Consider the following 26,294-nt stretch of genomic DNA (forward strand, 5'->3'; position numbering starts at 1 on the left):
ACAGTAGTAATAACAAATATTCAAGTCCTGAAACATTTGGGTAACAGTGATCATAACATGGTCTCATTTGAAATAAATTATCAAAAAACAGATTACTTGGGTTCAACAAAGACCTTAAACTTTAGAAAGGCAGATTTTAATAAACTGAGGTCTAATCTATAAGTAATACACTGGGATGATGTTTTTGCAGGGAAAAATGTAGAAGATAAATGGGCAGTCTTTAAATCATTGTTAGAAAAGCACACTTATCAGTGTATACCCTTGGGTAATAAGTATAAAAGAAATAAGTCAAAACCAATGTGGCTAAATAAACAGGTAGGGGAGGAAATGGACAAGAAGAGGAAGGCGTTTAGATTCTTTAAGTTAGAAGGGACGGAGATATCGTATCAGAATTATAAGGAACTAGCTTTTGTACCCGGGGGATGTATTATTGAACACATGTCCACGACCCCCCACCCCCTCCCCCTGCTGCTGGCACATCTCCCTGCCCCCCCCCCCCCTTGCTTCTGGATGTAATGCGGGGTGAGATTTGTCTCTGTGTGTGTGTGTGTCTGTCTGTGTGTGTGTGTCTCCCCCCGCTGGCGGCACATGTCCCCCCGTTGCTGGCAGCATGTCCCCTCGCTGCCAGAACATCTCCCCCCACCTGTTGGTACTTCTCCCCTTGCTGGTGGCAAATGTTTCTGCCCCCCCCTGTTGGTACAGCTCCCCGCGCTAGCTGGCACATCTCCCTCCCCCTCCCCCCCCTGACACATCTCCCCCGCACATCTCACCTCACATCACACACACACAGAGACACACACACACAGCCCCGATCCAGGCAAGGACACGCCCCCTCCCTTAGTAGCCACACACCCCGCTCCTGCTCTAACATTTTTTCTGGACTGCCGAGGGAAACTTAGAATGTCCATAATTTTGGAGGTGAGTAACATTGGAATCTCAAAATAGTTGCGTTTACCTACAAATCCGCAGCAGAATCCCCAGTGAAAGTTTTGTTGTGCTACGTGGTGCCGTTTCTGAGATTTCGATGCTTCGGACATACAAAGAAACAAACAAACAGAATCCAACTTAGAATTATAGTATAGATGTAACAAAAATTGCAAAAAGGCAATCAAATTAGCAAAAATGGATAATGAAAAAAGGATTGCAATAGAAAGTAAGATCAACCCTAAGAAGTTCTTGAAGTACCTTAATAACAAAAAAATGAGAAAAGAAAATATAGGACCCTTTCATTTTGAGATGGGTAGGCAGATTATTGGAGATAAGGAAAAAGCAGAGGTATTAAACAAATTCTTTGCCTCTGTGTTGACCAGGGAAGAATCAATTTCAATAGTAATGCCGCAGGAGGAAGTCACAACCTCCATATTAATGAACAATTGGTTAACTGAGGAAGAAGTTCATAAGCGGCTTGAAAAATTAAAGTAAATAAGGCACCTGGCCCCGATGGCATACATCCAAGAGTTCTCAAGGAGTTAAGCTCAGTAATACCAAAACCATTATATTTTAAATTCAAGGACTCAATTTCCACAGGCTCAGTACCACAAGATTGGCGTAAAGCAGATGTGCTGCCTATATTTAAAAAGGGAGCTAGATCACAACCGGGAAATTACAGACCTGTAAGCCTGACTTCAATAGTGGGGAAACTACTTGGAAGGTTTAATATGGGATAATATTCAGGAATACCTAATGGAAAACAAAATTATTAGTAATACAGTAGTCAGCATGGATTTATGAACGATAGATCATGCCAAACTAACCTTATTTGTTTCTTTGAGGAGGTAAGTAGGAATTTAGACCAGGGTAATGCAGTTGATGTGGTCTACTTAGATTTTGCAAAGGCTTTTGATACGGTTTCACACGATGTTGGTGTACGAAATAAAGAAAATTGGACTAAGTAATAATATATGCACCTGGATTGAAAACTGGTTAAAGGACAGACAACAGAGGGTTGTCATAAATGGAACTTTTTCAGGTTGGGCTAAAGTCGTGAGTGGAGTACGGTTGGCATCGAGATCAAAGTCTCCATCTTTGCTGATGATACTAAATTGTGTAAGGTAGTAGAATCAGAGCAGGATGTAATTTCTCTTCAGATGGACTTGGAGAGACTGGAAATGTGGGCAAGTAAATGGCAGAAGAGGTTTAATACAGATAAATGTAAAGTTATGCATTTGGGATGCAAGAATAAACAGGCGACTTACAAATTAAATAGGGATAAATTGGGGGAATCCTTGATGGAGAAGGATTTAGGAGTGCTTGTAGAAAGTAGGCTTAGCAATAGTGCCCAAAATCATGCATAGCTGCAAAGGCAAACAATATCTTATCTTGCAATAAACGGGCAATGAATGGAAGGGAATTAAACATAATTATGCCCCTTTACAAAGCATTAGTAAGACCACACCTTGAATATGGAGTACAATTTTGGGCACCACTCCTTAGAAAAGACATTATGGAACTAGAGAGAGTGCAGAGAAGAGCCACAAAATTGATAAAGAGGATGGACAATCTAATTTATGAGGAGAGGCTAGCTAAATTAGATTTATTTACATTAGATAAGAGGCGTCTAAGAGGGGATATGATAACTATATACAAATAAATTGGGGGACAATACAAGGAGATTTCAAAAAAGAACTATTCATCCCACGGGCAGTACAAAGGACTCGGGCCATCCCTTAAGGTTGGAGGACAGGAGATTTCACCAGCAACAAAGGAAAGGGTTCTTTACAGTAAGGACAGTTAAAATGTGGAATTCATTACCCATGGAGACTGTGATGGCAGATGCAATAGATTTGTTCAAAAAAAGGTTGGGTATCTTTTTAGAAAGGAAAGGTATACAGGGATATACCAAATAAGTATATATGGGAAGTATGTTGATCCAGGGATTAATCCGATTGCCAATTCTTGGAGTCAGGAAAGAATTTCTTTTTCCCCTTAATGGTTTTTTTTTGTTTGCCTTCCTCTGGATAAATAAGTAAGTATAAATATAGGATAAAGTATCTGTTGTCTAAATTTAACATAGGTTGAACTTGATGGACGTATGTCTTTTTTCAAACTCATCTACTATGTAACTATGTATAATAATAAATATGCAACATAAGATAACACACAAAGTATAAAGAGCACCTAACACAAACCCCCAGTGAATGTCCCAACAGTACTTTGGGTGCTAGTGACCAATACCTTGATGTCTTTTTCCCCAGTGTCCAGCCCACCCAAAGTGTAAGGAGTAGCGCTCTCGAGTTAAATGTTGGTGCACTTGTTGGGATAGGTACCTGCTGCACCCGGGCGCGCTGGTGCTATACTTGTAATCCACGTATGCCGAAAGGTGGTCCACGATGTCTCCGCCTGGATGGTACCACTGTTAGGAATGTCCAGGTAATAGGTGTCTGGTCCCAGAACACCTTTGAACAGGAGACTGCCGTGTCCTGTCTCGGCACAGACTGTCTTACTTAATAACTCACTACCTCACTATCTTCTAACTTACTAACTCACTAACTCACTTCTAAATGACTAACTTACTAACTCATAAATTACTAACTTACTCCTAAGGCCGTACTTATAGTGCCGGCGACGGCGACGCGAATTCGCCCCAAAACAAAAGCATTGCCGCCACCGCGTGCGCTTATAGTGCACGCGACGACGACAAGCGACTGAGCGCCGTCGCGAAAACCCGCCGCCAGCAAAATTTGATTTTTCAAATTTAACAAATCAAATTGCGGGAATCCCGCCATGCCGCCGACCGGCGAAACATAACTTTCGCCGGTGGCGACAGCGACGGGTGACGTCATCCATCGTGTCGCCGTCGCTGTCGGCGGCACTATAGGCAAAGCCTAAGTTACTAACTTACTTCTAACTCACTAACGTCTATATGACTAATTCATAAATTACTAACTTAATCCTAAATTACTAATTTACTCCTAACTCACTAACTTCTATATTAATAACTCATAAATTACTATTTTACTCTTAAGTCCCTCTCAACTGCTTTAACTGTCCCTCTCCTAACAACTGCCAGCGCGAGCTTACTTGCGCTAAAACTACCTCTTTCCCTGTCTACCAATGCAGCCGCCCTATTGGCTAAGCTGCGCTGCGTCATCCGGCCATTCTGCGCATGCGCGAAGTTTCTCTTGTGCCGGTGCCAACCCCAACATGGCCGCCGGACTTGACGATCTTCTGCTGATGCGCGACTACACTGTGACGAGGCGCTCGCCACTCCGGCGGCCCCCACTCCTCCAAGCCACATTGCACCCACGCCACCCGCAGCGCTCCCACTCGCAGCGGAGACATGCAGAGGTGAGGGGGACTAGAGAAGCTTAAGGGGAACCTGGGCCACATTCTCCCCCTTGTGAAAAATACCAACTTCCTCGCTTGGGATAACATACATGGATACCATTATAACCACACAAAGTTATATAATAAAAATGCATTAACTTATATACAACTTATCGCATGTCACAACTCTACATGAGATTGTACATCTGGGTAAACATAACAATTGCTGCATGCATTTTATTCCAAGAGCCTCATAGTGGGGTGCCCCAATTTGGTCGTAAGCTATCCTTGTTGGAGGATACCGGGATCTTTGGCTCCGTCGGAGCTGTTCTTTAGCAACTCCCTCGGGGGAGTAATAACTATAGTCCTGAGGTTCAACCTCTTCCCTTGAGGGGAATAATGTCTCTGAACAGTCTTTTTGGGGTACAAAGCGTGGGGTCTGTGGATCCAGGGGTGACTCGTTGGAGCAATTGAAGTCCCCAAGGAGAAGAACAGGGGAGTCTAAGGAGAGAAAGAAAGAGAGCCAGGATTCAGAGTGAGAGAGAAAGGCAGAAGGAGGATGAGTATAGGTAGGTGGGCGATAGATGACCGCCACGTTAGATAGGGAGAGGAGAGAAGATCTGGACAATGTGAGCCTCAAAGGAGGGAAAAACAAGAGAGGGAGGAATAGGAATAGGAATAGGAAGGGTTCGGTAACGGCAGAGAGAGGAGAGAAGGAGCCCCACGCCTCCACCCCTGCCATTAGGGCGTGGAGTGTGAGAGAAAGAAAGGCCACCATAGGAGAGAAATTGATTAACACACACTCCCAGCTAGCTCAAACTCTAGATCTATAAGATCAATTTCTGACTGGTAACAGTTGTAATGGAGGTAGGTGGCACCTCCCCCCAGAGCTCACTCCTCCTCACCTTTTTAACTTGGGAGGTCTTTTCACATTGCTGCAAAGAACATGATCTACTATGGTTGCTTCGCCTCATACAGAGGTAAAAGGAAGGGTTCACAGTGTAGTGTAGGACCTGCATTAATTTTGGTTATACCTTGACGTGGTATGCAGGCTTATGACGCTTTTGCCAAAGGGTTTAACTAAATAACCAAGTAAATATTATTATTATTATTGAAGTTTTGAAACTTTATACTTATTACTTTATATGTTTTGTCAATTGGATGTAGCATTGGGCACCCCTGTCTTTTGTTGTATACATTTGCCACGCCCAGTAGCACTCTTTTTGACATAAATTCATGACGTGGTGGGTGTGGGAGTTTGAGCTAGCTGGAATGTGTGTTAAATATATTATAAAACACAATTAAATTGTAGTCAAAAACTGTTTAGAATATATATAATAAAAGTAGTATTTATAAACCAATATATAATAAAATTTATAATTTTGTCAGCTGCAACCACCCACACGAACCCAAACCCAAGAACACAGTGGCTTAGACCTGAGGCTGCACCCCTATTTATACTCCTCCCAAAGCAAATGTTAAAATGAATGTTCGACATTCAATTTGTTTGATTCGATTGCGAATGTCTTCACAGATGGCCCCTGAAGCAGACATTCGCACCTTCGTGGGGCTGCCATGCACAAATAGTTTGCACGTGCTAATATTTAAAAAAAAATTATAGAGGTGAATGTGCCTATTTGATAGCAAGCTGTGACTATTCGCTGGTTTCCATCCTGCTGTTTTATCATTCTGTAACCATTCTTACCCAGGTCTGAAGGAGGTCACATTGGATTAACTATAAACATTGGCAGTGCTCTCGGGCCTTTGCAGGTGTAAATAAGTAGATAGGAAAAAGATGGGCACCAGGAACGTTTATAATTGAAAAGGTGCTTTATTTGACAGCCGTCAATAATACTCCACAGACTGGCATACTGGGTACTTGACAAAACTTGTGACAAACAATAGGATTCTGCATTTCATCCCCTGATAACTCTCACTCCTACACTGGGGAAGAACTTAACTTGTTACCTATAGTAAAGGATTCATTGGCAGTCTCTTGCACAGAGTTGGTAATGCCCCACCACTTGTGGAATGGATCTTTCAGGCATACACTTTGAACTTATGGATTAGCAACCCGCTATTATGTATTGCATCCTTCCTCCATACCTATTAGATCAGGAATGCGCCAGGAAGCATACTCCATAGTTACTATGCCGAGAACTCCTATTAAGAACATGCTGCATCCTTATCAATAGTGAGAACAGTCATGGACTATTACTATGGTCGCTTACTTAGATAAGGGAATGTTTCTTAACTTCAAAATAATAACAGGTTATACACACAAACCTATTTACAGGAGTTATGGTGAGGATCCCAGTTAAAACTCTGAAGAACCTGTTTCTAGAACAAAGGGTGGAGCTATATATACCCTCTATGCTCCCTATGATTACATTATTGATTATAGGGTAGAAAAAGGAGGGGCGAATTAGTTACGAAATCATGCACACCTGAAGGCTGGAGACTGCAGGCTCACATATCCCCTTCAACATCAATATCTTGTCAATGTAGAATTAATTGGGCATCCAAGGTAGTCTCAATAACAGTACTTTTTTCTTCTCATTAGACGTTTTGCAATGCTATGTCACTTAATCCAAGGAGGTGTAGTTAACCACAACTTCACAGACATTACAGTAAGACTTCTTTGAATGTCCAAGCCATTCTTTGTTGTCAACAAGTGCCTAAGTTGTTGAAGGGCACATTTAAGGGCAGATTTTCTTCCAACCTTATAACCTTTATTTCAAAAAATGACTACAGTACGTCATTATTTACACAGTCAACTTTGACCTATTTGAGACATTTCCTTCTTATCTAATGTAAGATCCACATTATCTACCCATCTAATGCATTTTGAGCATTAATTTATACGAACTTTGTAGGCAATAGCTGCACTTGTGATACAAAATGTGAGTTAGATCATTGTAAAGAAAACAAAATGATGGCAAGGGTGTTAAACATGCAAAAAGTTCACCACAACACTAAAGTATATTTGATTAAGATTTTATTTTTGCTACGAGTTAGGTTTTTTTCTTTTTAAACATGCTGGTATTGTTTAGCGACTTATTCACTTTCTTACTTGTTTCTGGATATACATACAGTAGCATACCACCCATTTTTAAGGGTATAGCAGTCACCATCACTCTTTAGAATGTGGATGATTGATATTTTCTTATCTTACCAGTTTGGAAACAAGGTTGAGTTCCTGTGGCGACTGGCCCGGGCATATGGTGATATGTTTGATATGACTGATGATGTTGAAGAAAAGAAGAATTATGCAGATAATGGTAAGTGGGAATCTCACACTGAACTGTGTCATTGTAATTCCATAATGATAAAAAAACATCACTCCTGTTTTAGTAATGGGACCAATACAACTAATAGCACCCCTTAACATTTTACTAGACAAATTATTTTGTCAGACAATACTCAATTCAAGATCTTTGTTGATTCGTTGTTTGACATTGAGCAGCACAAGCACAATTGATATCCTAGATTTCCCTCATGAATAATATCTGTTCGTTTAAAAACTGATTACAGTAGGAATCCAACATAACATTGGTTATGACATTCATTTATTTTAACTCGCTGAAGCTAAACTCATGACATTTCCTTGACAGTCTTTAAAAATTAATCACAATTAATAATAGCAATAAATAATGATGCCATCAAAATAAATGCTATTGTTGAGTTGCAATATACAATACATTAAGAGCAATATCATGTTTTCACCTATTTTATTGAAATATCTTAAATATAAATAAACTTTTGATTATGTTTGATTATTACATTTAATTTATTGCCATATACTCTTGCAATATGAAGGAGGAACTCCCCAGTTATCATGTTATACTAACTGCTAGAAGTTAATATTCGTAGCCAATGTAAATGGGTTCATTGTTACCAAGGCTGCTCTTCTTAAGCATTGTAATTGGTTTCCATGCATTCTCTTTGCGGGAAGACCTCTTGCCTAAGGTGATTTAAAAGCCATACAATCTTATGCACATTTTAATGCATTGGATGCAATAAGAGTACTGCAGTATTGTAGTGTACATTTGTAATGAAAAGATACTAGGAATTAGAAGAAAAAACGTGTTTGACAAACCTCTGAACTGAAGTACAGTACTGTATGCTATCTACCTGGCAAGATAAGGATAAGGATAAGCAATTGTATAGAGTAGAATATTGCTCAGTTTGCTTCTTGGATAAGAACCAGTATATGGGAGACAGTTTTTATAGAATGGGACATTACCGATCATGCCATAAATGAAACTGTAAACTGCAGTATATGATTCAACAAAGTATATTATTCTACATAACAAGTATATAAACTAATACAATTATCATACAAAAATATGTGCATTTGTGAATTGATACTGTGTGGAATGTATATGCACTGCATGTGTTTAGACAAAAGCACACAGACCTGGAAACAGCAGTGTATAACATTACATGTCATAATTTCCACAGCTGCACTGTGGTACTTAGCACCCTTTAGGGATACAGTGCCATATTTACTAAGCGGTGCTGTTTCATAAGTTACATTCTGGGGTCAGAAGACACCTTGCAGCCCATTCACTTAAGTGGCCTTATTTGTTAGTGATGTTTAGTAAATATGGATCTCAATCAATACCAAGTGGGAAGTATTTAAGAAGTACTGGTTATATTGGCAGAACATCTGGAGGGACCTGCAGTATTGGCAGCTGAGTGCATACTTCAAGGTGCGTTCCCTTCCAGAACCAGAATAAACCTATTACTTTGGGTATTATGAAATCATTTTTCAAAGGAGGTCTGTAAACATGCTAAGAAAAAACATGGGAAGGGTGTTCCTTATTTTATGTTCTGTTTGTTGAACTGGACCATCCATAGGAAGATTTCCTAATGTTTGATCCTCTTGAGAAGAAATACATTTTAAAGAAACAAAAAAAGTATTTGTTTTTTCAATAGTAATGAGTATGAAAGGATGCTAATTAAATTACATTGTTAACTTGTTTACAAGATATGTTTGTGACCAAAATGAGACTGCCCATTTAAATGGCTATAAATGTATAAGTGAAAACCCTGTCCATGCTATTAAACTCCATATTTACATGTTCCTTTTCTGTTACCTTGCAGGGAAAAGTGTTGCTGGAAAAGCCATTCAATTAGATCATTCGAGTGGTAGGAGCCACCAATGGTAGGTGTGAGTAATAAGTAAATATCGTATTTATTGGCATGTTATTAGATGTCTAAAGCTCTGCATAAAATGTATTGTGTTTTTAAGGATACGTGCACAGTCCTCAATCTACAGTACATTATGGCTAGCAGCAGTGTACTGCACTGTGACAAACAGGATCACTGCTTCTGCATCGTCTGGAAGAGTCTGCCGTGTTTAATTTTGCAGTGTATTGCTGTCACGGGAGACCAGGCAGTTTACACCTTTTTACCGGGATCATTCATTGAGCAAAACAAGATAATGACTTAATTGTAGTTTATTCGCTTTAAACCGCTTACACACAGTGGAACACAAAATACAGAAACACACTTACTGGGGGTCTGGGTTCAAAAAATAGACTCTCCTAGGTGCAGGGAACGCTAAAAAATAGTTTTTCCCTGACCCGGGACTTAGCCCAAAATCCTCTGGTCTCTTCTGAGAACTTGGACTTTTCTTGACAAGGTGTTAGTACCAAACTCCTGGAACTAAAATTGGCTTGCAATCCTAGCCGTGACCGCTACGTTCGATTCTGAGAACTTCTGCACAAAAAGTGGGACTTAGAATTTGGCAGTCAGACTTTTCAGGCTTGAAATCGAAGCCGGTTGTTTTGCTATTCGCTCAGAAGCAACTTTGAAAAGCCCACCCGCACTCTTACTAGTGGGGATCTACAATCTGATTGGCTCACGGTTTCTTACAGTATTTCGGAGCTTCATTCACAAAATATTACAGCCAATCATAGCGTGGGACCTTTCTCAGTATCCAATCAGAGCAAAGCCGATATGAAAAGCCGGGTGTGCGGGAAATCTGAAATTGCCATGGGACATGCGCAAGTTTGTCACCTCTATCACTGACTATCTCATGCCACCCACTGGGTCAGGTTCCACCAGGTCTGGCAGAACAAATGACAGCCTGGACGTCTGCCATTGTTCCCAGGACGTGGGTACTTGAGCCTTTCCCTGCTACCCAAATGTCTTTCACACCTCCTGCATCTTCTGGCTACTTTGAACTCCGATTTCCAGCAGACTTACTGGCACCAACTTGTTAGCCCAGACAGTCTGTGTGGGCATTGATTCCGAAAGTCCCAAACCTTACAATACACAACAGTACATTACAATGTATTAATAAAATATACCTTAATACATCCCTAAGTCCTTGGGTCTGGGGAATAGAATAGAAAGGTGTACTTTTATTTCTATTAGCCTTTATTCCCCACACACCATCTATGGGACTTAGACTGGACTCTGAGAGTCCCCTCACAACCTTATTTACGGTTGGAGCACCCACAAACCCAATACAGGTTCTGGGCATTAACTGGGGTACCCCCCTTAACCTAGGGATCCTTTCATCCCTGTGTCCCATTTTACCTTTCTGGCCTATGCTGAAGCAGGGACTCTAGAAGTGAGTCGCGCAAGCATTTTCAAAGGGAGCTATTGCTGGGACAATGTGCCTTCATGTATTCGAGAATCAGGCATGATTCCCGGGTACCTTTTCAGGAGAACCGATAACTCCGGACCCAACTACCTAGGCACATTCTGACAACAATTCCTCCGCAAAATCCCCCTTGAAACTCATGCCATAGCAATCCCAGCACGCTGACATGCCCAGAAAGATAAAAACACAAAAAATATATTTATTACAGTTCATGCATTTGAAAGATACAATGTTACTGGGTCCAAGAGCTAACTCTTGAACCCTTATATATACGGATCAGAGATAACCATAACCGGGCTTAACCTTTTATTTGAGAGCCCAAACCTTAGTTGTATGTATACTAAGGGTAATATTATAATTACTTCCTGGTGAGGGGGGAGGAGAGACAATTCCATGTAGTTACTTTAACAGATTAAATAAAGATTATAAAGTACTTAGTAGGTTTTGATTCTTTTTTTTCCAACTTTATATTTTATTCACTTTTCAAAGGTACAGCCATTGTGATATGCATTATAACACTTTCAATTTGTTCTGTAACACATCCGCACCTTTTTATGTGACAAGACGACTTCACATATAAACACACTGAACAAAGACTCGAGGGGGGGGGGGGGGTGACACATTAGGAAAGAAGGGAGGGAGGGGGGATTGTGATCCTTTTTTAATGGACCAACATAGCAATCGTACAATTTATTCTTGTGCATAAGTTTTTGAGACTCTAAGCACTTAGTCATATTAGTTATGGGTAACAAAAAGACAATGCCTTTCTGGATTATCATAATATATCCCAGAGGAAGTTACAGCATGACGCTGGCAGGCAGATCTGTAACTTTCTGTGATGGGCAAGCAATACACACAGATCTGTCTATCTTGTTTATGCAAGCATTGGCATACTTGCCAACATAAGGAAACATAGGAAGGGGTGTATTGTAACAATATTGCAAAGAAAGAAATAGCAACATTTAGCAACAGCGTTTATATGTGGGAGAAGGAAAGGGAGACTTTGAATGTAACCACCAAGCAGTGTGCATGTAAGACTGGGTGGATAGTAGTATTAATGACTGTAATGGAGAAGGGGACAATAGGGCTTGGGTTTGGGAGGGAATAGGAGAAGCTCTGTCTTAGCCATGTTAAGTTTGAGCGACAAAGGGCCATTGAGGTGATTTTGCTGATATACTGTGTAATTTTTTTACTGGACTGCACGTGGAAGGTAATGTGTAGATACATATACAGTAGTTGTGTATCATCAGCATAGTCTATGTGGTCGCCCAGGGCAAGGCTATATAGCGAGAAGCGTAAGGGGCCTAAAACTGAGCCTTGAGGTAAACCTAGAAAGAGTTCCATAGAGGTTAAGGAGGAGTTGGCATAAGAGACACTGAAGGAACGGTGAGAGAGGTAGGAGGAAAATCAGGAGAGGGCAGTGCCACATATGTGAAGAATGCATAGATTTGTTCAAAATCAAGCTCAAGTGCCAAAAAATTGTCTGCAGGGGATAAAAATCTGCTGCTGGTTATGCAGAAATTCTTCAAGTTAAATGCATGCGATCTTTTCATTAGTTTAGGAGTCGCATGAGCTCAGGTTTTTGTAGGACTTAATATGCTGGCGACTGTAAGTATAAAACATGCCAGTCTTGTGAGAGGAATGCAAAGCTAATCATAATGAAAATCCCAGCTAACACACAGGATTCTGGCAGATTGAATGGATATTTGTAAATCTTAATCTCAATTGCTTTTATGACATATGTAGAGAATGTTCAGTGATGCATGCGCTCTAGTGACGGATCTATTATATAAGTCTTTATTATATAAATTCACAGCACTGGTACGGGGGCTACAGAATAGATAAACACAGTTCTTCAGTGGTATGCCGTCTTTATGGGCACCAATAATCCCTGAAGGGGCAAGGTACCGGGAATGAACCCACCACAAAGCCCCTCATTAGGATGATCCCTGGATCTAGCTGAACCACATAAATAATGGAAACTGTAACTCACATATCAGAAGTGCCCCCCGTCCTGTATCCATGCTCCGGCGTGCTGTCACTGTTGAAACGTCCATAAACCAATCCAGAGAGAGTTTGACGCACAGCCAAAAGGAGTGGGTCCACAAGATCATAAAAAATAACAAGTCCTTCATTCGTCCATATGCAGAAACAGAAGTAAAAACCTCCTACATGTTTCGTGCCCCAGCACTTTATCAAGGAGTAGTACTCTTTGATAAAGTGCTGGGGCACGAAACATGTAGGAGGTTTTTACTTCTGTTTCTGCATATGGACGAATAAAGGACTTATTATTTTTTATGATCTTGTTGACCCACTCCTTTTGGCTGTGCGTCATACTCTCTCTGGATTGGTTTATGCTTTTGACATGTTCATAAACTAATTTTATAAAACAAAGCATGTTGGAAAATTGTAATTATCAATGAATGCATATTGCAGAGGATCAAAGTACCCATCTTTAAAAATAAATAAATAATAATCCATTGTCTACTACTGTGACACATGCATTTCATTTTATTTACTTCACTTTTAAAAACGTATCTTTTTTTCTAGTGTAACGGTGTTTCCCCCAGCCTCTGGGAAATTCTGCCATTACACGTGTGTGGTGCATACCTGCTGGCTTACAGTAGATCTGAGTCTCCGCCGATGTTGTTGGGGAGAACAGGACAGGTTTCTGCGGTACATTGTCTATTCCTGGGTACACAGCGCCTCCATCTACTGCAGGCTCCAGATGTATGGAGGCAATTTCCTACATTAGAACACACTCCTCTCCCCCCAGTAAGATTACACACTAGGCAGGAGGTATAGATAACTGGAACATGTTTATTGGTTCTCTGCTGACACTGCCCAATACAGTTCACTGCAGGTCTCCAACTTCTGGATGGTCCCTGGACCTCCACTCTGGGCCAAGGGCACCCGAGGCAGTCCTTTCTCTTCCCTGCCCCTCTATCAGGAATAGGGGAAAGGTAATCACTCACTCTCCCCCAAGGGGAAGAGGAACAGGAGATGCCAATGCACAGGCAATCCTGTGTGATACGTGTCTCTCTCAACGGTAGAGGCACTGCTCAATTTGGGTGATGCAACTCCTTAAGTACAGTGGGAGGAAGGTACAAGGTCTGAACCCATGATTGGGTATAACACAGGCCCTGTCCCACCTCCACCCCTGTCACTCAAGGGAAGCTGACTCTGTGGGGAAAACCCATAATTGGTCCTGACACTGCCTGCTCTTACCAGGGCTTGCATGTCAGGGGGGGGGGGGGGGCAGGCTGGTAGCCAAATCAGGCATGGCTAAACTAGCATATTTAAGTGTTTTAAAATGTGTATTTTATAGTTCAGATGTTTGGTCATTTTAAAAGGGCACTAGCCCTAATAGGCATCGATTGGTGATTGTCATTGTATTGTTAGGAATAGTTGGGGTGAACTTGCAGGCCATGTGCTGTGGCATATGGGAATTAACTTTCAAGATAACCAGACACTAAATACATCAAGTCTGCAGTTAAACTACGTTCGCAGTATTTGGTTCTGAAACCCCTTTCATTAAAATGTAATAATAACAACTTTATTTCATATACTGCTTTTCTCCCAATGGGACTCAGTGCTTCAAAATTACAGTGCACGGTACATGTTTTTGTTTGTTTTTTACAGACAGTCTTTTGCCCAGATGATCTTACAATCTATGTTTTTAGCGCCTGAAAGACTTGTTCCTTTGTTAAATAATAGCTTCTGTCTGATGACACTTGTGGCAGTAATTATGTTCCCTTGCACTGCAAAGATAAATTGATGACAATATGCAGTAACAGTAAGTAAAGCATTGAATTGATATCCTTCTATAGCCATTCCTATTTGACAACAACAGACATGAAGAGGATTTCTCTTATTCAGAAATGGAGTTTGGTATGTACTACTGGGTTGGACCACCTGAATTTGCTCAGATCATAGTAAATGGAATTCTGGTGCTACCAAACGCACATCAAACCAGCAAATGATTTCAGTTATATAGATTTAGGACAACTCCAGAATAAAGAAATGTATCATGTGAGTAGCAGGTAAATGGAGACTAGTGTATAGTGTATCCGGTTGGCATATACATCCAGCAAGTACTGACACAAAAGAAAATCTCCCATCCTCTATAGCAATTAAGCGCTTGGTAGAGTAATAGAAAAACTAACAATTTATGGATATCCAGTAAATCCTGTGGAGGTCCAATGATGTGCATCCGTGGAATGGAACATCAGTAGAAATGAATGAAAGACGGAGCAGCATCCAGGGTAAAAACAGATCCAGTGGGGGCTCACTCATAAGTAAAATAGTCGAATTTATTGGGTCATACAAAAATAACCTCTAGAGAGGCAGCATAACACAACGCGTTTCGCGCATAGCGCTTCATCATGGAGTAATATTGTGAGTTAAAACCGGCATATTTAAATGATTAGCGAGCGAATGACATCAGTCGCCAGGACCCGCCTCCATATCCCTGATCATAGATTTGTCTCCCTATTGGTCTGGTAGAGATTCAAAGCAAATAAAGCTTTAATAGGTAGGGACACGGAAAAAAGGGTTTCTGAGACCTCTGATGTCACGCACTACTGCATCAGGTATACACGCCCCCTCTGAGTGGGTATGTGAACCCGATTGGTTAAAATAAGAAGAAAAAAACTGTATTAAACAAAATGATAAAACAAAGATACATTAACCTTATATCATTCAGATTAGCCGAAAATACAAACAAACACATATAAAAGCAATCCTTTATTCATTAGACAGTTTAGTAGGCAGTCTAATTCATTGTCACCTAGCCTGTTCTCTTCTCAGATGTCTACACGCATCCAATCATCCAGGGGCTCTTATAATTGTAGCCATTGCAAAATTTGCAAGTTAATGAAACCTACTAAAATCTTTCAGTCCACGGCCACAAAAAGGACATACAGAATCCATCACTTCATCAACGGTATGACTTAATTTGTTGTTTACTTACTTACCTGTGGGTGCGGCAAACAGTATGTTGGCTGCACCACCAGAAGTCTTAAACTTAGAATCATGGAACACGTGAGGCTTATTAATAAAAAAGACATGAACCACCCTGTTCCAAAACACTTTTCTCTGTAAGAAGGGGGATGTGAATAACCTCACATTTAGTGGGATAGAATTTATTCCCCCCTTTGTTAGGGGTGGTGGTCGAACTAAAAGGCTGGATCAGAGAGAGGCATATTGGATCTTCACATTGTGTACCCAGGTCTCGGCTGGTCTCAATAGAGACTGGGACCTGGGTCACTTCCTTTGATCCTCTGGATCTCTCTTCTGATCCAGTTCTTTGTTGTTGCCTCCTCTTTTCTTATCATTTATTATATTGTTTTATGCATTGAGACAATTGTTTCAAAGCATTATGTTCCATTTTCTAGCAGTTTAGAATTAAAATATATATTGTATTGGTCCAGATGGGTTGTTTAAATTCACTACTTAGTGTTTAAACTGTAATGTTAACTCCCCCTCTGGTATTTATATATGTATATTACATGTGTATACAGTTATGTGAAAAAGAAAGTATACGCTCTTTGAATTCTATGGTTTTACACATCAGGACATAATAACAATCATCTGTTCCTTAGCAGGTCTAAAAATTAGGTAAATACAACCTCAGAAAAACAACAACACATGACATATTACACCGTGTCATGATTTATTTAACAAAAATAAAGCCAAAATGGAGAAGCTATGTGTGAAAAACTAAGTACACCTTATGATTTCAATAGCTTGAGTGCGTGACATCGGAGCTCCCAGAAACCCTTTATTCCGTGTCCCTACCTATTAAAGCTTTATTTGCTTTGAATCTCTGCCAGACCAATAGGGAGATAGATCTATGATCAGGGATATGGAGGCGGATCCTGGCATCTGACATCACTCGCACGGTAATCATTTAAATATGCCGGTTTTAACTCACAATATTACACCATGATGAAGCGCTATGCGCGAAACACATTGTGTTATACTGCCTCTCTAGAGGTTATTTTTGTATGACCCAATAAATTTGACTATCTTATGAGTGAGCCCCCTCTGGATCTGTTTTTACGCTGGATGGTGCTCCGTTTTTCATTCATTTCTATTGTTCAGATCATAGCCTGTTAATGACCCTGATTTTTACACCATATTAAAATAATTGCAGGCAGCTCAGCTTTAAACATTTACTCAAGTCTCTTTTCCCTATGGCATGTTTATTAATTCGTGTTTTTGTGAGCTAGATTACTGGTTCGGATTGCTGCAGACCTTATGATAAATGTTTCAAATATTTATCTAGGAACCATCACAAGCGAAATACTGTGTTCTGCAATAACTTAGTTGGCCAAGACTAGAACTGTTTACCCAGCAACTTTTCTGGACATAATCAAGTAGTTGCTTTATTGGTACTAAATTAAGTAGCCGTACATCTTACTTTGCAACTGCTTTCATGATTGCTGAGACATTTGCATCGCCTATTTAATTGAAAAGCAACGATATGGTAAAATTAATTTATCTATCTATCTATTATACATTTTAAGTTATAGACAAAAGTAATAGACAGCACTCACACAAAGTAGATAAATATACACAAAGCGGGGTGCCACAGACTAGAGAGGGCCCAATCCCTCTCAAACACAATAAAGTACTGAAGAAAATCCAGCACACCCTAATAATAGATACAAAGTCACTGGTATATAACCAATTTGAAAATTTAATCAGTTCACAAATAAGTCAAATAACTGACAACGGCACACTAGGAAAACAGATAACATATAGGTAGGGCCATACATTGGATGTACAGGAGGATAAGGGATAAAGGAAAAGTAGGATGGGACAACGAAGGGTAGGTGAGGTGAATGGTGGAAGGGGAACAAAGAAAACAAAAAAAGTGGGTCACAACGGGGGAGTATAGGGGGGCAACGTTTCGGGACTTGTCCCTATGTCAGGCCCGTTCCCCTCAGTCCCAAGGGGACAAGAGGGTACTTCCCCAGAACCCACAACAACAGAACTGACCCTAAGTAAAAACAATAGAAGACCCTCCACAAATTCTAAGTAATATTCTAATTAAATTCACATACAATATCCCTAAACGAATTGGCAAAATAAATCCACAGTTTAACTTTTGTATAGATATATTCAGGGACAAACTACATGCAAACAGCTACAATGTATTAGCGAACTAGCAACAACTGAGAACACCAGAGAACAGCAAAGAGAGGAGGCAAATCAGGAGTAATGCAAACCAGACAGTCCTTAGTTAATAGGACACACGAACCACGAGCCTGCTCCTCACTCTAGAGTGTTTTTACTTAGGGTCAGTTCTGTTGTTGTGGGTTCTGGGGCTAGGGAAGTACCCTCTTGTCCCCTTGGATTAAATTTTCAAATTGGTTATATATCAGTGACTTTGTATCTATTATTAGGGTGTGCTGGATTTTCTTCAGTACTACATTTTAAATTATGGTGGGTGAAAAAGGCAACAAAATATACATACATGCATGCATACATGCATACATACATATACATTTTAAGTTATGGTGGGTGAAAAAGGCGACAGAAAACCTCCACCGTTAGCATATAGCCAATAAAGAATATCACTTGTGAGCACATTCACATGTCTTAGACAGCTTTTAAGCACAGCATGGGACTAGCAAAGCAAGTACAGCCAGTATTTACTTTGCTAGTCCCATGTTGTGCTTAAAAGCTTTGTGAACGGCGATACATCAGATTAAATGGGCTCCATGTGAATGGATATTCCAGGCAAAAGGTGACACATTGTGTGCTCATTTGCATGTCATTTCCCAGAATCCCTTGCTACAGTGGAAACACTGTATGCTAGGTGATAATGGTTGAAAGGCAGGGTTGCAGACCTGTCTAAGACATGTGAATGTGCTCACAAGTGATTATTCTTTATTGGCTATGTATGTATGTATGTATGTATGTATGTATGTATGTGAGTGGTCTAATGGCTTTGCATCTCATCCCAGCCTCTGTCTAAAAGCTGTGTTTAAAACAGCATGCATTGGCTTGAGGATTGGCTTGTGTAATACGAGCTTGAGACAAAAGGTGGCACTGAGTGCTCATTTGCATGTCATTTCCCAGAATCCCTTGCTGCAGTGGAAGCGCTGTATGCTGGGTGACAATGGGGAAAGACAGGGTTGCAGACCTGTCTAAGACATGCAAATGAACATACAGTAATATTTACAGTTGCTTTATATATATGTATGTATGTATGTATGTGTATATATATGTTTGTGTGTGTGTGTGTATGTATGAATATATATATATATGTGTGTGTGTATATGTATGTATATATGTATATATATATATATATATATATATATATATATATATATATATATATATATTTATATATATATATATATATATATATATATATATATATATATATATATATATATATATATCACTATCTACCCCCACTTTAAGTTTGCTGCCGTCTTTGATCTTTCTTTTTCTGTATTATAGTAGCTCCTACTGTTCATATTTCTTGGCTGTTGTCTGCAATAACAATGTCAGAAGAAAGAGGAAAAAAGTACCCTCCTGTGTTGCACTCAATATCACCACTTAATAGCTACACATTAAAGCATACCTTTTCATTCTCGGTTACAAAATTCTATGTTTTTGATCCAGATATGTGTACAAAATACTTAACTCTGGTCATACTTGAAAACAAGAGGGAACTCTCAATGTATTACTTAAGTAATAATCCCCTCAGAACAGGGCATTACTGGCCAATAATGCCCTGTTCTGAGGGGATTATTACTATTATAGGCTAAATGTAGGCTTATTTAAAAAAATAGAAAATATTTATCATAAAACAGACACTTTTGTAGTCATATTGATTTTTATGAGCATGATAGTCTACATTCTTTTGCTTTTACTGCATGTGTTTATTAAAAGGAAATTGTACATACTTTACAGTAGGGCCCCGCTTCTCGGCGCCCCGCTTTTCGGCGATCCGCTGATACGGTGGTACTAAGAAGGGGGCCGCCATACCTGCGCATGCGCAGAACGGGGAAGTCAGAGGTCGCGCATGCGCAGAAGGTGTGGTTGCCGAGGGTGCGCATGGGCAAAACGAAGGTTGCGCGTGCCGAACAGAGGTTGCTCTTGCGCAGAAGGGGGGTATTGCTGGTTTGCACATGCGCACACGTCGTAAATCGGCGGTTCCGCATTCCGACGATTTTCGCTTTCCGACGGGCCCTTAGAATGGTACCCGCCACATGCCCGGGGCCCTCTTGTACACACAGCCCCCCTCTATATGAACACACACACACACTGCAGCCACCCTCTATATACACAAACACACTTTGCAGCCCCACTCTACACCCACAAACACACAGAGCAGTCCCCTGTAAACCCACAAAACTGCAGACACACACATACCAAAACACACTCTGCAGCCCTCCTCCACCCTCTACACCTACTGACGACACACACACTGCGGCACCCCTCTAAACCCACAAAACACACTGCAGACACACAGACACCAACAAAACAGACTGCTGCCTCTACATCCACAAAGCACACCCCAGCAGCACCTCCTCTACATCCACTGCAGCTCCCTGTAAACCCACACAATGCAGACACACACACACACACACACACACACACACACACACACACACACACCAACAAAAACACTCTGCACCCCTCTTCCACCCACAAAACACACACAGAAGACACACCCACTGCAGCCCCCTCCCCTCTACAGCCACAAAACACACACTGCAGACACACAGCAACAAAACAGGCTCTGCTGCCCCCCTCTACACCCACAATACACTCAGCAGACAGACACACAAACCTCACTCTTCTGTGCGGAGCTCACTACAGGCAGGGTGGCGGTGGAGTCAGTGCCTTGCTGCTGCCCCTGTCCAATCAACTCCCCTGACTGAGAGCTCTTCTCACTCTGTGTGGATGAGAACTGAAAGCTGATTGGCTGAAAAACTTGGCAGGGTTCCAAATATTCTGGGCCATTACTAAATGGATAATGCCCCGAATTTTAACCAATCAGAGTGCACGGATTTCAATAATGCCCAGAATTGACCAGTTTTGGCCTATAATTCCTGGTAAAACATTTGATAAATAAATGTGTGTAGCACATGTACCCCCACCCTCTGGAAGATACTGTTGCGGCTACAGGTGTCAGTGGTGCAGCCATACCAGTGAGGGTCCAGGAGAGCCGAGTTGTCTGTGATGTAGGGGAGACAGGACAGGCTTTTGATGATCTTGATGTTCCTTTTACTGGTGACAGCAGCTCCAGTGGCTCCAAGTTGTCAAGAGTCAGCCCCATCAAAGCATAGTTCTGTGCCCCCCCCCTTTACCCAAATGGACTGAACACTCAGGCAGGGGTAAATAAAAGCAAAGGGGTTTATTTGGCTGTTGCAGTCACTGCAGTTGTTATACACAGCGGATGCATAATGGTCAGAGGATCCCAGGCCTCTGGATTGTGCTGGCTCTCTGTTAATAGAGGCCTCTTGATCTTTCCTGACCAGCCAGCCCATTAGGGACTGACTGGCCTGTCCCTCTCCCAGCCGGGAGGAGACCGGCCACACACCTCCACTCCCTAGCAGGGTTGGATCCGCACTCCCTACAAATTTGCACATCCTCCCTGAGGCATCAGAAAGGGAGGGCACAGGATCTGCACCATGATAGATTGCACACAGATTCCTATGACACCACCACTTCTGTCACTCAGGGAGTCAGAATGAGGGGGGTAAAAAGCCCACAGGATTGCATGTCACAGCCTGTAGCTATCAGAACTTACATGACAGGAGGCAGAGTGGTAATCTGGTCCAGCCATGTTACACTCTCCCCTGGGTGAAATTTCCATGGCCTCACTGGAACAAATTTGTTGCACCATCCATCACTCTGGAACCTGCAAAATAATAACATTATTCAGCATGGATAATACACGCAACCATATACATTTACAGTAGACACCCAAATCACCCACTTGTGAAAGCGACTAAATTCTAACTCTTCCTTTTTGAAGAGTGTGGGGGAACTATTGTAATACTTGGGATCAGGCTTTCTGATCGCTTGTCCCTCAAAATCCTTAACCCAGACGTAATAAAACTTGGTTTTACCAGCCTGCTGACGAACCTCTACTCTGTCCATAAAAATGCAAGTCCCTATTAGCCACTCCCGCATGATGGAACAAATATTGGACTCAGTCACGAACTCCTTATGGTCTTAGATTGGAGATAATCAGTGGCAGCCAGCTTTAGCTAATCATGCATATGGTCTTCTATTTCCAGCATGATCGGTTCTGGGACACAGGGAAAATCATAGCCATGAGACTGACGGTACCGATTTTTTTATTTCCCGGTCAGCTCGGCTAAGCCTCTATTTTACGGACAGTTCCTTGGCCAGGTAGGACCCAAAACTCAGGCTCATTAGGATCCACCTCCTGGTATAATATAAAGGGGCCCTTGGGTGTCCAAACACCCAGATTTCTCTCCCAACCTGTTGTGTATGGCTTCTGCTACCTCCTCTGAGGAAAATTGGCCTTCCTCCCACCAATGGTCAACTATAGGGCCGTTAACCAATACAAACCTTGTCCTGTTCATATTAGGGACATATCCCTGAAACATAGGGTCCCACCACTTAAGGGGTTCCCCGGGCAAAGGCTCAGATCTCTGATCGTGGATCCTGGCACACTCATGAGAAAATATACCAGATGTACTGGACTGCTGGGATTGTGACCTAGAGGACACCCTAAAAAATTGGAAAGAGCCCCTAGACGTAGTTCTTCTTACACATCTGGAAGCAGATATATCACCCTCCGAGTCCTCAGAAGGACTATCCCCCCTTCCAAAGGACCAATCCCTTATTTGAGGTGATAACCCAGGAGACACTGGAAAGCACAAATGGGGCAACAGTAGGATCAAGATGTTTAACCCGCACAGGGCTAGGAGTCACTGATGGGGTCAAAGCATGGGCAGGAGGGGTTAGGGCCGGTGACTGGGGCCCAACAGTGTCCATGGCCTGTCCATAAGTTGTGGACTTACCCCTACCCCAAGGAGATGGCATTGGGGCGGTATCAAGGGCATGGTGACCTCTCCTTTGGCACTGGGACTTCAACACCCGGTCCATCAACCAGAAGGGTAGGATCTTATATTGGTATAGCCCGCCTGGTGTGGAAAATGCTGTTTTTTCTTTAGCGGCCTATGTTAGAGGTACCTGCCAATACCCCTTAGTCAGATCGAGGGTCGTTAAGTATCGGGCATCACCTACCCTGTCTATCAGTTCATCTACCCGGGGCATAGGGTATGTATCAAATTTGGAGACTGCATTTAGTTTCCGACAATCAATACAGAACCTGATCGAGCCATCCGGTTTTGGAACCAACACGATAGGGCTCGACCAATTACTGAATGATTCCTCGATTACGTCGAGGTCCAACATTTTCTGTACCTCCTCTTTAACGGCCTGTCGCCTAGCCTCAGGTAATCTATAGGGCTTAAGATGTATGACCTTCCCAGGCTCTGTATGGATGTTGTGCTCAATAACCGAGGTTCTCCCGGGTACAGGGGAGAAAACTCAGGCATTGTGCACAAGAAACTCCTTTACCTCCTGTTTCTGAGGGCCTGACAAGGTGTTAGCAATTTTTACTTCAGGAACAGAAGGTTCCCTAGATGGAACAGTCTGAACTACAGTAACCAACGCTTCCCTCTCTTTCCAGGTCTTTAAGAGATTCACATGATACAACTGTTCTGGCTTCCTCCTCCCGGGCTGATTAACTCTATAATTGACCTCTCCTACTCTTCTAGGACTTCGTAGGGTCCCCGCCATGGGGCCAAAAATTTACATTCTACTGTAGGTACCAGCACTAACACCTTATCCCCCGGCTTAAACACCCTAAGTCTGGCATTCCGGTTATAAGAGTTCTGCTGTGAACTCTGGGCTTGCTGCATGTATCAGCAAAACAAGAAAAAACACAAAAGCGCACCAAGATGAGAGATAGATATTGTATTAGCAACAAATAATAAAATTAGTTGGGGCTGTCTCTGTTCACTCTCCTGTCCTCCACGTGTGGTAGCGTGGTGCAGAGTGTAGCACACATGTGCAGGAACCGGGGCCTTCAATAGGTGTCCTTAGGTGTCATTGCCTGAAGAAGTTTACTTTGTTAAACGAAACGCGTCGCGACTGTTGTGGCTGGTGGTTTTACTACCCACCACCAGTACACACTCAAGTGTACCGTTCCTGCTTATTTCCGATCGTTTCTATGCTATCAAAAACGGACAGGCATCCTAAGGACACCTATTGAAGGCCCCGGTTCCTGCACATGTGTGCTACACTCTGCACCACGCTACCACACGTGGAGGACAGGAGAGTGAACAGAGACAGCCCCAGCGCGCGGGTCTGATCTCTCAGAACTGAGATTACCCTTCATACTTCCTATGTGATGCCCTACTCCTGTGATAGACACCAGAATCGGGGATTATTAAAGACATTTTATATGTAAGTTACTAATTTTATTATTTGTTGCTAATACAATATCTATCTCTCATCTTGGTGCGCTTTTGTGTTTTTTCTTGTTTTGCTGATATTGGTATCACCATCGGGGTTCCGGTGGAGACCACATTTGGAGGTGGGGGAGACACCTCATAAACACAGAAGCAGCAAGAGAACTGAGAGGGACCAACACTCCAAGTTTAAAGAGCCAGAGCGCGGACTGAACTTTTCATTACTTGCTGCATGTATTGTCGCACAATTGGCAACACTGCTGCAATGCGATCCTGCATCTGTGAAATATGTTCGATTATGCTACGGTGGGGTGTTGACTCTGTTTCCCAGGTCTCTTTGAGCATATGAAGTATACCTCGTGGGTGTCTCCCATACAACAACTCAAAAGGGGAGTAACCTGTAGAGGCCTGAGGAACTTCTCTTACGGCAAACAATAAATACGGTAAGAGAAAATCCCAGTTTTTACTATCTCGGTCTATGGCCTTCCGTAACATATGTTTAAGAGTCTTGTTAAATCGCTTCACTAGGCCGTCGGTTTACGGGTGATAGACCGAGGTGTGTAAATGTTTGATATTCAACAATCTGTATACTGTAGCTCTTTCGTAACCCGGGACATAAAAGGGGTTCCTTGGTCTGTTAATATTTCCTTGGGGATCCCGACCCGAGTAAACAACAACATTAATTCTTTGGCTACAGTAGCGACATTGTTTATTGCAGCAAAAGCCGCCGGCTACATGCGTCTGGGAAGCGGGTAGCCGCGGCGCGTGGCGGCGCACTGTGACGTCACAGTAACATGCGCGCCCGTCTTCCCCGTCTTCCCCGTCTTCCCCAGGCTTCCCCGACACCCCTGGAGATCAAATGAAGGTAAGCGGGGGTGCGGGGAAGCAGAGGGGCAGAGCCGGGTACGGGGTCGGGAAGGGGGGTAAATTGCGCGCGAAGTGGAGGGGGGGTGCGTGGGGGAAACGCGGCGGCGCACGGTTGTTACTGGCGGCAGCTGGGGTAGATCTCGGCGTGCCGTCGTGATTTAGTGCAATAAACAATGTCGGTGCTGTATGTCTTTAGCAGATGTATTCCGGAGGGGAACCGCTTCTGGATATTTTGTGGCATAGTCTACAATGACTAGAATGTGTTGATGGCCCCGTGCTGACTTTGGTAATGGGCCTACCAGATCCATTCCAATACGTTCAAAAGGAACTTCAATAATGGGCAAGGGTATTAACGGACTACGGAATGATTTTACTGGTGAGGTCATTTGACACTCTGGACATGTCTCACAATAACGTTATACCTCTTGTGTAGACCCGGCCAGTAAAATCGCGCCTTTATTCTATCAGTGAAAACAAAGAAAAACCTGGCGCCAAAAGTTCATTGGATAATCCTGTACTCCTCAGGGGATCAGCACACTTGCTTGACAGGCCATATAGGGGAAAAAACACAAACAGACACAGATCATAGTGCAACACTGTAGGGTTAAAACAGGTCTACACTAATACACACACTGCACATATAACATAGAGACTCCTAGTGACTATAAAATCTATTTATTAAATAAAAAGAACTATGCCATAAAATGGTTTGGACAAATGAGAACACCGCTGGTCATCCAGATATGAAAAATCAGAGCCCTACTTACAAGCAGCAAGGCAAATACAGGCAATGCAACAAAGAGTCTTCCGGCTGCTGCTGATGTCTTTGCAGAGATGTGATTCCTGCTGCACCGTGACTCTCGTACTGACTCTCCCTCCAGGGGTTAACAGGAACAGTGGCAGTGTTGGAGGCCTGCTTGTGGGGCTCACAGCTCTCCTCCACGTGAGGCTGCTCTCCTCACTTCCTCTTCCGGTTACACAGGCTGTCTCAGCGTGCCTGCACGCGAGTGTGCACGTGCCCTTAAAGGGACAGTACAAGCGTCCTGTATGCCAAGAAC

At 42.2% G+C, this 26,294-nt stretch overlaps 1 protein-coding gene across 3 annotated transcripts in view; it reads left to right on the forward strand.

Annotated features, from left to right (window-relative positions):
* The window catches only part of RMDN2 (regulator of microtubule dynamics 2), a 101,774-nt gene that overhangs the window by 32,263 nt on the left and 43,217 nt on the right, over positions 1-26,294 (forward strand). For all 3 annotated transcript variants that reach the window (XM_075596477.1, XM_075596478.1, XM_075596479.1), the window contains exons 4-5: positions 7,445-7,547; positions 9,376-9,436. In XM_075596477.1, coding sequence (XP_075452592.1) covers positions 7,445-7,547; positions 9,376-9,436 — 164 coding nt within the window. The remainder of the gene's footprint in view (positions 1-7,444; positions 7,548-9,375; positions 9,437-26,294) is intronic.

Source organism: Ascaphus truei, chromosome 4 (assembly GCF_040206685.1).
Source record: "Ascaphus truei isolate aAscTru1 chromosome 4, aAscTru1.hap1, whole genome shotgun sequence".
In the NCBI taxonomy this organism is placed as follows: domain Eukaryota; kingdom Metazoa; phylum Chordata; class Amphibia; order Anura; family Ascaphidae; genus Ascaphus; species Ascaphus truei.